General features: G+C 41.2%; 2 protein-coding genes across 2 annotated transcripts; one reads left to right on the top strand and one right to left on the bottom strand.

Moving 5' to 3' along the window:
- The first annotated feature begins 214 nt into the window (after positions 1–214).
- Positions 215–3792, top strand: LOC110908820. Its single transcript, XM_022153807.2, has 3 exons — positions 215–374; positions 449–586; positions 3565–3792. Exons 1-3 carry the CDS (start codon positions 284–286, stop codon positions 3579–3581), a joined length of 246 nt encoding a protein of 81 aa, XP_022009499.1. The 5' UTR covers positions 215–283; the 3' UTR covers positions 3582–3792.
- LOC110908819 (LRR receptor-like serine/threonine-protein kinase GSO1) lies at positions 3789–8022 on the bottom strand. The gene is made up of 2 exons (XM_022153806.2): positions 4316–8022; positions 3789–4232 (listed from the first exon to the last, which is right to left on the bottom strand). Exons 1-2 carry the CDS (start codon positions 7737–7739, stop codon positions 3862–3864), a joined length of 3795 nt encoding a protein of 1264 aa, XP_022009498.1. The 5' UTR covers positions 7740–8022; the 3' UTR covers positions 3789–3861.
- Between the last annotated feature and the right edge of the window lie 2983 nt (positions 8023–11005).

Consider the following 11005-nt stretch of genomic DNA (forward strand, 5'->3'; position numbering starts at 1 on the left):
CACCAAGTTTAATCTTGTTTTAATGGGTTCCATCTAAATATTTTTATGGGGTCCATAAAAAATCTAACACACCGTTGTTACTACGCTTTTAAAAAACATTGGGGTCCGGGGACCCCGACCCACATAGTGTGGGTCCGCCCCTGGTCTTTGTGTGTAGTCAAGGTCCGTTTTTGCTATTTTTAAATGTCACAGGGACTATATTGTCTTTGACAAAACTAATAAGTAGAGAAAAATACTGTTTGTAAACCGAGATATACACACGGGCATTTATAGAGAGAGAAAGATGCCGGCGTCAGCGACGATGATCGGAGCTCTACTGGGTTTGGGCACCCAGATGTATTCCAATGCCCTTCGCAAACTCCCCTATATGCGCCGTAATTATCTTTGTTTTCATAGTTTAATCAATTGAATTCATCCGTTGAATCTGAATTTGAATTTGTGACAACAGATCCATGGGAGCATGTTTTAGGGATGGGGTTAGGAGCCGTGTTTGCTAACCAGCTGGTGAAATGGGACGCCACGCTCCAAGAAGATCTCGATAAAATGCTTGAAAAAGCTAAAGCCGCTAATGAGCGCCGTTACTTTGGTATTCACCCTAACCCTAACTCTTAAATGTGTCTATCTGATTAATCCCTATATGTTTAACCACTAGATAGTATGTGTAATTCATTGTGTTATTAATATAATTAGCAAGGGTAATTCTAAATTTGAAAGTGGATGAATTTGCTTAAGATTACAGTGCTGAATGATAACTCTGTTAAATTAAATTAAATTAAATTAAATAGGAGAGAGTTGCTTTTCCTGTTACTGATATCTTTATTTGTTTACGGCATAGTTATTAAAGGCACTAGGCGCACTCAAGGCGCATAGGCCTCGCCTGGGGCCTAGGCGCAAAGCGCAAAAAAAGCAAGGGCCTGAGAAAATTAAAGCACATAATGAAATTAATTTTTTAAAATATATTATGTATTAGGAAAAGAATACTATTCTTCAAATAAAATAAACAAAGTCTGTTATGTAACACTTTATATCATCTAATTAGTATCAAAATATTAGTGTATTAGTGTAGAAAAGTAGTTTTCCTTTAATAAAAGTAGAAATCTGGCTAGAATCTTGTCGGAATTTAGAGAATTTGGCCGGAAACTCTCCGGAATCTAGGAATCTCGCTAGACTGTGCGCCTGAACCATCACCTGGAAAATTAAAGCACAATTTCCTCGACTTAAAGCGCAATTTCTTTGCCTCGCCTGAAAAATGGGTCTAGGCGCAAGAGGCGATGACTTTTAACAACTATGGTTTGCGGAATTGCGGGTGCTGATGAGTGTATTTTATGGCTTTCTAGAAATTATGCGAATGTTGTTACTATGTTATTCTTTGTTTAGATGTGCATACTACAAAAAACAGACTAGTTTGCCCTAAGTGCACGTCTTTGCATAGGATATAGGTTTATTTAGAATGTATAGGAATAACAGATATCTGATCATACTCAGTAAATCCCACCAGTAGCAAGGCGAAGGTAGGGTCTGAGGAGGGTAAGATGTAGACAGCCTTACCTCTATCCAGTAGGAATAGAGAGGCTGCTTCCATTGAGACCCCCGGCTCGAAAATCACAGATATCTGATAATATAATGGACCTAATTCAATAACATTTGATACATAAACTTCAGGATCTAACAATATGATTTAATCGTTGTGTGCTTTGTGACAGATCTAAAGTTTTAGGATAAGAGGTTGTTTGTTTACCTCTTAATGAGGCTCTTAATGGTTCAGACCTCTTACTGGTTCAGTACTTAATGGTTCAGACTGTTTGTTTCACGAGCAGATGTCTGAGTCTGAATGGTTAAGATTTATACAGAGTCTGAATGGTTAAGACCTCTAATCTGAATTGGTCAGACATTTGCCTCTGAACGGTTAAGCATTATACAAGTTCTTAATGGTTCAGACCTCTTACTGGTTCAGCACTTAATGGTTCAGCCTCTTACTGGTTCAACACTTAACCATTCAGATGTTGCCAAACAACCCCTAAGTCGCATTTTGTGAATTATTATGGTCCTTTGTGTTATTCCACATCTGTATATATTTAGCCTTTTGCTGATGAGATTATAGAAGTTCGTTTGTTATTATGCATGCTAGCATTAATGATAGTTGGGGTTTATCTTTTATGATTTTGAACCGGTTTTTGGCGTATATCCACCAGCTTAAAGCTTCTAGACTCAATACGAATATAAGTGGTTTTGGTCCTTTTGGATAGAAACATATGTAGAAAATAAAGATGTAGCAACAATATAGAGGATACTTGAGGGTTCTTAGAAAGGTGCAAACCTGCTGATAAGCTCACTTAAGAAGCACTTGAGAGTTTGGTTAATTGAATAGAGCAGGTATTTAGAGTCACTTGTGAGCTCAATAAACGGTAAAGAGCACAAGCATCATTACCAAGTAGTTTTTTGTCTCATATGTAGTTTATTGACATGCGAGAAGCAAGTTTTCCGAATAATTGTTTAGAGTTCGCCTGATATAATGGACGCCATAGTGAGTTGAACCTAAATCTAGTATGTTACAAAAAAACATCTTTATACTTTTGTATCTGGTCGATAATGCTCTTATCAAAAGGTGCAGGCAATATCAAGATGTTTCCTTTCGCAGCAAAAAAAAAAAAAAAAAAAAAAAAAAAAAAAAAAAAACAATTGAAGCTAGAGAAGTTTTAACAGCTGGCACAAGGTTTAAAAGAACGGAAACGAGTTTCGAGGCATTATCCCTTCGCCTCACGAGGCGTAAGCCTCGAGGCGTAAGGCCGGGGCGGTATTAATAAATAAATATTAAAATTATATATATTATAAAAATAATAATACTAACTAATTTCATCATCAGATTCATCAAAATCATCAACAACACACATAAAAAAGACATGGAATGCTTGAAATTGACACAAAAGGTCAGAAACAACTTATTAAAATCCCCTGAGGCGCAGCCTTTCTTAGCGCCTCATCCCCAGGCGCATATACAATAAAACCCCATGAGGCGCGCCTCAGACTCGTTTTTTGGCTGTTTCACCTTGAGGCGTGATGACCGTCCAGTATACATGCTACTCTATTCCATCCTATAACATGATTCCCACAGACGTCTCACAAGTACTTGAAATGCTATGTGTTTTGTGCTTTCATTGCCAATCCTTTGTTTCAGTGAGTGAAGTTTACTCGACTATTTTTGTTTCCTGTGCTTAGCTTATGGTTTTAGAAACACTTTTCGGTTTGAATTATGATTAGTTCGTGCCCACACTGAATTCTCTAGTTGGCAACACTATAAAAGACTCCAATTGTCAGTCACTTGATGATAGATTGGTGTGTTAATGATTCTTTAGCCGTATACAAGAAAAGAAAAGAAAGAATACGAAGGCAGCATCATTGGAAATGCACAGTTGCACACTAATCAACTTATAAATATAGGGACACTGAAAATATAGTTGAGATTAACCATGTATTATGTAGTTTTGAGCTTCTTAATTCCTACTCATATAGCTAATTTGATCAGCTTGATTGTAAACATGATTTATTTTGAACTCTAAAATGCAGATGAAGATGACGAATAGCCGCAAACTGAAGACGTCGAGTAGCAATTCAATGTCTAGAGAATGCAGTTTCCATTCAAATTTTCATGTTCATGTTATACTTTTTGTAAGACTGTTTCAAGCCTTGTGATCTTGATGCATATGTGACTGAACAAAAATAAGTCGATGTATCTTCGACTACTGGACTTTTTATATTATGAAATTCACCAAAAGATGCACAGCTTCTAATGCATAAGTCACAAAGTTATATGGTTGATAAATGATAAAAGTCAAACAATATGGAGCTTAGATACATATTTAACTATGCATATGGATCTTGACTCATCTTCCCGGCATTCGATGATGCATCTTTCATTACATGCCTGAGAGAATCGCATACATTCCTAGCAGACGGTCTTTCAGCAGGAACGGTTTTGGTGCATTGAAGTCCGATTTCCAGAAGTTGAAAAGCAGCAGTTTCTTCATGAGGCAATAGTGGTTTTAGCTCCTGATCTATTAGTTCCTCGCGCTCCGGTCCTTGCATTTCAATACGTGACTCGACCCATCTCACCATATCCATGTTTTCGCCAAAAATTCCAGCTGTCGGCAATCTCCCGGTAACCAATTCTATCAACACGATCCCCATACTGTAGATGTCACTTTTCTCGGTCGGCTTAAAAGAATACGCGTATTCTGTTTCAAAACACAACTTTATAAGTTACTAAAATGCACTTCAACTAATTGGCATATAAAATTTGTGTAGTTTAAATGTGTACCTGGAGCGATGTAACCGTATGACCCTCCAAACCACATATTCGAGTTGCTAGTCAAAGAGTCTAGGGTCTCGGTGATGGCTTTTGCTAGCCCGAAATCACCCAAGTGCGCGTCCATGTTTATGTCTAGGAGAATATTAGCCGACTTGATATCCCGGTGAATGATCTTTGGTACACAATCATGGTGAAGGTATTCCACACCTTGGGCTAACCCAAGAGCGATCTTTAATCTAGCATCCCAATCAAGGGTCTTCTTTGTCTTGATGTTTTCGGGTTCTTGGTGTAACCAATCATACACGCTCCCGTTTTCCATGTACTCGTATATCAACAAGTTAAATCCGGCCCCCTTGTTGCTACAATACCCGAGTAGTTTCACTAACCGTCTGTGTTTTATCCGACCGATTGTATTCACTTCTCTTTCAAAACTTTTGTCTAGAAACATGTCATCTTTCCATGGTATTCTCTTAATGGCTACTATCTCACCGGTTAAAAGTTCGGCTTTGTACACCGTTCCCGACCCACCTGACCCGATTATGAACTCGTCACTTAGATGGTTTGTCGCCTCCATGATGTCGTCCCATCTGAAATCACTTCGAGCTGAACCTCGTTTGAAAAAGAGCGGTCTTCTTTGTGCTCGAGATGAAAACGATGAAGAATAATCGGTGCTGGACCCGTCTTCGGCTCGTACAAACCCCGACCTCTTGCTTCTCGAAAATAAGACTGCTGCGAGAAACATCAGTCCAATTGCAACTATGGTAGATACAGCTGAGATTGCAATAACAGACGCTTGACTCAGCCCATTTTGTCCCCGGTTTTTGGAGTCCCGACAACGATCAAGAGGAGGCCCGCAAAGACCGAGATTCCCAACAAATGAGTCAACTGGTAAATCCGAGTACCCGTCATCTAATTTCCCTTCAAGATTGTTGTAAGAGAGATTAAGCCTGCCCAAACTACTCATCTGACTGAGTTCTTGTGGAACCGGACCTGTTAACGCGTTGTGAGAGAGGTCTAACACCTCCAGCTTTGATAGTGTCGCAATGGATACCGGGATGCTGCCAGTCAGGTTATTGTAACTGAGGTCTAAAACACTCTGCAGGTTCTTGAGTTGTCCGATTTCACCCGGGATTTCACCGCTGAAATTGTTGCTTGATAGCTGGATCTCATATAGCTTGCTTAATTTCCCGATAGTTTCCGGGATCTTCCCCATGAGTTGATTCTTGTTCAACCTTAGAACGTTGATAGACGAAAGCTTGCTGATTTCTTTCGGGAGGTTGCCACTGATCGAATTGGCATCAAGTGAAAGAACTAAAAGCGTCGAACAGTTAAACAAGTTCAACGGAAGCGAGCCCGTAAACTTGTTGAATGACAGCTTTAGTTCACCCAACGACGGCAAGTCTCCAAGCCATGCCGGAACTGAGCCTGAAAGAAGGTTGTTATTGAGATCAATATGAGTTAATCCCGTGCAGTTGGAAAGCTCACGCGGCAAAGAACCGGTTAGCAAATTGTTCGATAAATCCAAGAGTGACAACGCTCGTATTCTCCCGAGTGCAGACGGGATTCTCCCCGTAAACCGGTTCCTCCCGAGCCTCAGCCTCTGAAGGGTTGATGAGTTCCCGAGATGCGACGGAATCTCCCCGTCGAATTCATTGTTGGTGACATCGAACGAAAGAAACGAACCCGAACTACACAAAGGAGCAATGCTACCATTCAACTTGTTGTTTGAGAGGTTTATTCTTGTTAAGTTGGCAATGTTTGTTAGCTCATTAGGGACACTGCCTTGCAGAGAGTTATTGTAAAGCATGAGCTGCTCCAACGATTTCAAGTACCCAAACGTCGCCGGAATTCCACCGGTGAGCCTATTGTCAGCCAGGTCTATGATGGTAAGCTGATGGCAATTCCCGAAAGTCGTCGGAATTTCTCCCGAGAGATCATTCTGCCTCAGGTGAACGAAATTCAACTCGCTAAGCCTTCCAACGGTAACCGGGATCTCCCCATTGAAATGATTCCCGTAGAAATCGATCATCTGTAAGCTCGAACAGTTCCCGATCTCCACCGGGATTCTTCCGGTTAACTGATTCTCATACAAAAACAGAATCTGCAGCTTCTGAAGCATACCAATTTCTTTTGGTAACTCACCACTCAACTTGTTTTGAAACAATGCCAATGTCTCCAGATTACTAAGGTTCGCGATCGCAGGAGGAATCGAGCCCGTTAACGTATTGTTATTAAGCATAACATCCGTCAACTCGATCAACTTAAAAAGCTCAATAGGTATCGACCCATTGAGTGTATTATTCGACAAATCGAGCTGCTTCAACGACACACAGCCTCCCAACTCTTCCGGTATCTCACCCGAAATCGAGTTCTGCGAGATTATCAAATGCTCCAAAGTTTTACTACTGTTGGAACATATATTCTTCGGAATTGTACCAGAAAGACTATTGTTCGACAGTACGAGGAACACCAACTGACCCATATTCCCCAACTCTTCAGGAACTTCACCAGTCAACTTATTAGCTGACAAATCAAGATTCCAAACATTCCCCAACTTCCCAACAGACTTAGGAACAGGCCCTTCAAGCATATTACCAAGTAAATTCAAATACTCAAGCTGAGTCAACTCACCGATCCGACTCGGTATCTCCCCGGACAAACTATTATTAGCCAAATTCAACGTTTGAAGGTTCTTCAACCCACACAACTCATCAGGAATCGACCCGTTAAGCTTGTTAACCGCAGCGGTAACCGACACCAAGCTCGAACAGTTTCCTAAATCAGGCGGGATCGGCCCGGTCAACTCGTTCTCTTGTATAACCAAATTCTCAAGTCTTGTTAACCTTCCGAGCTGTGGCGGTATTGGCCCGGAGAGATAACACGAAGCCAAACCGAGTACCACCAGGTTATGAAGCTGACCGAATGAATTTGGGATTGGACCGGTGAGACGGTTATCGCCTATACGGAGAACTTGAAGACTGGTGAGTGAACCGAGCTCTGCCGGAATGTGGCCGGAGAGTTGGTTGGAATAAAGTAGTAAAGTGGACAAGTTGGTTAGAGTAGAGATATTAGGTGGGATGGGCCCAGTAAGCTGATTGGATGAGAGATCAATAATAAGCAAGTTTTTTAAAAGTGAAATAGAGGGTGAGACTGAGCCACTGAGAGATGAACCGGAGAGGTTGAGTCCGATCACCTGGGATAAGTTTCCGGTGCACATGACACCGGTCCAGTTGCAATAACTGTAACTCCGGTTTTTTTCTGACCAGTTTTGGAGAACATTTTGTGGGTCATCTGTGAATGATTTTTTTACCTCAAGAAGAACTTTATAATTGGTTTCGGAATCCAAAGTTTCAGAGTTAACGTGCACAAAGAGAATAAGAAGTTGAAGTGCAAACAAAATCAAAGGAAGAACTTGTGGCAAGTGTTTCCCCATGGGTTCAATCTCAAGTTATGGTAGCCAAACAGTGTGTGATTTATGGGTTGTTGTTTGTGTTATGAAAAGTTGTGGGAGGGTGCATGTGGTATGGTTTACGTGTAGGTTTATGGGAAAGTGAAGAGGTATAAAAGCAAGAGATAAGGGGTGTCAGAATATTCATTAATGGTCATTCCGAGACAGGAGAGGATTGAAATTGGGAAGGGGGATTAAATGGGTTTATTTAGAGGTTGGGATTTGGTGAAAATGGTCAACTATTGCAGCAGGTGAAGGAGGATGAGGAAGGAGGAAGAGGAGTGAGTATGGATGGTTTGTTTTGTTGAAAAGAGTTGGAAAGTGATTGGTTGAGCTTCTGCATGCTACTTTAAATTGGGACAGTTTAGAAAGTCAAAATTGGGTCCACTTTTTTGTTTAGTTTACATCTAAAGACCCAATGGAGTGGACTGTGATTTGATAAGTTTAGCCCAAGATAAAATCTAATTTTTTAAGGCTACCGGGTATGGTGACGGGATAAAGAGGGTGACAGGATGAAGACAGGGGGGGGCGTGGGAGGACGGGCGTCGCCGAGGGGGGGCCCACCTGTTTGCTCCGTCGCAAACGGCGAAGAAAGGACGAAGAGGACGGGACGGAGGGGGGCGGCGTGGAGGGACGATGACACCGTGGTGGCGCCGGGGTGGAGGACGGGACCATACCCACCAGCCTAATGATACATGTTTTATACATCAAGAAAGTTACAGAACTTTACTGCCGCAAACATAAAAAAGGCCGCCATATTTCTTGATTCTTAAAGAGTTGAAGTATACGGCTCATTGGTTCTATCATTCTCCATCATTTGAAGTAACTTTTCTTTTGCAATTATTAATTATTATTTATTGTCATTGAAAAAAGTTATTATTTATTCAATTTATTTAATTTCACGAATTGTTGTGCTATTTTCGATCACCAGACTACAATTTTATTTTATTCATTTTATTTAATATTTATAAAGTGAATTAATGTGTTATTTTCGATGACCAGAATACAATTTTATTTCATATTTTGATTGTGAATTAAATTGTATGTATTCTATATTATATGAACTTTTTTTATCTTAATTTGTTGTTATTTTTAATGTAGAAAAGCAAATATTGATCGGTATTTTAACAGAAATCCCAAACTTAGTATCGCGACTTCGACAAATCCGTTACAGTCTACTGAAAATAATAACAAAAGAAAATTTGTATACAATTCTATTACGACCCCCGACTGAAAAGTTCTGATTCCGTCACTGGTTGGCTCTATATGATTAGGTAATATAATATACAATATTAAATATATAAAACCCGTTAAATCTAATTTGCCCTACGCCAACAACTCCGCTCACATCCACCGTCATAGCGCCCTTTCACCTCATGTGGTGTTCGTGCCCTTAGTTGCCCATTTGGTGGGGCTTAGGCTAGTGGGTATGGAGAGCCTCATTTCCAAGGGGATGAGCTGCCACGTCAGCGCCACGTAGGCTCGACTTGGAGGGGATGGACCTAGGGGGTGGGGGATGAGCCCCTTTATGTATATATATGTATGTATGTATAGGTTATTGTGAGAGAAAGGAGGCCCGGCGTATCCGGCTGTGGGGAGTCGCTTTTGCCGAGCCGAGCCCAGGGGGCGGTGTGGGGGACCGGCGCCGGTCCTAGCCGGGCCTCAGCCCGGCCCCATACCCTTTAGTCTTAGCGTCCCTTTGCACTCCCCACAACACATTTCCTAATATATCAACCCTCGGTAAAACCGACACCCTCATAATATTTCTGACACCCTAATATATCTTAAAATACCCTAATATGTTTTTGTATGTACCCCGTATGTGAAAACCGAACCCAAAATACAAAATAACATATAAAATAAATTAAAAACCCTAAAAGATAAGCTGAGGCGGGCCGCGTAGGACCTCACCTCAAGCTCATGCGGGCCGCATCAGGATATAACCAGACTTCGCCAAAACCTTAAGTTCATGCAGGCCGCGTATGATCTCGCTTAAGTCCATGCGGGCCGCGAGTGTCCTGAATTGTGGCGCAGCCCTGGGCCGCCACGTGGCCCAACACACGGCGGAGCTATACGATGACCGGGCCAAGCTACGCAGTTGACCGGAGTCAATGCGGGCCCCGTAAGCCCAGCCCATATCCCACGCGGGCCGCCTGGAAGTCCGAATTCAGCACTATAAATAGAAGGCAACGGGCCTTCAGTCTGTCGTTCATTTCCTTTCTTTCTTTCTTAAATTTCTATAGTGGCGTTACTATACCCGGGCATTATACCCCCTAAAATAGCGAGGTTCTGCTACGATGTAAGTATTATAACCCCTGGAGACGTATTAGATACGCTGCCCGACTGATCTAGGGTTCCGTAACGGGTGTCGTGGTTCTGCCCGATGTAGTCATTGGAATGCCGTCTCGGGGAGGGTATTACTAATGTTAAAAAGGGTTATTATACTAACACATGTGCATTTGTTTAATTATAGATATTCACCAGGAAGCCTTAAAGAATAACCTAAGACAGCAATGTGAGTAATCTCCTTTTGTTAACAGTTTTTACAAAACCTTAACCTTTTTACAATGCAATTTAGCAGTGATTGAGTCTTTGTAATTCTACAATTACTGCCGGTATGTTGGGGTTTTGTATACAAAATGTGAGTAACGTTACCATTGGACGAAGAGTTAGCCAATGTGTAATATGACCCACAAGTCAGGATTGACAGTACTGAATGAGTAATTGGGTAGATATAAACATTGTAATCGCCCTCAATACTGTTTTAATTAAATTAATATTTCTTGATTAAACTGGGATTCACTCACCAGTATTTCCCACTGACAAAACCTTTTTAAAACGCGTTTTAGGTAACAGAATGTGAAAGCCAATTAGAAGCCAGCTGGACAGCACTGAAGGCTTGGAAAAGTGGCTATAAAAGTTACCTAAATAAAAGAAAGCGTTTATTTCAGTAAAGTGGGATCTATCCCTGTAAATCAGTTTGTAGTAAAAACTTGGGTTTTACCCATTTGTTTAATATTATAAAATATGGTGGTTTACTCTGATTTAATATTTCCTAACTACGGTCCTGGTGAAAATTTCCGCTGCCAAATAAGTAATTAACATGATACCACCGAAACTGGCTCACGGCCGCCCGTTCCCGGGAACTAGGGATCTGGGGCTGTGACAGAAGGTGGTATCAGAGCTATGCCACTGATTCAGCCACAGAAGTGTTCTGCTGACATCAAAATTCAAAGTGTTAGGAAATAAAT

The sequence above is a fragment of the Helianthus annuus genome, chromosome 14 (genome assembly GCF_002127325.2).
Source record: "Helianthus annuus cultivar XRQ/B chromosome 14, HanXRQr2.0-SUNRISE, whole genome shotgun sequence".
Classification (NCBI taxonomy): Eukaryota; Viridiplantae; Streptophyta; class Magnoliopsida; order Asterales; family Asteraceae; genus Helianthus; species Helianthus annuus.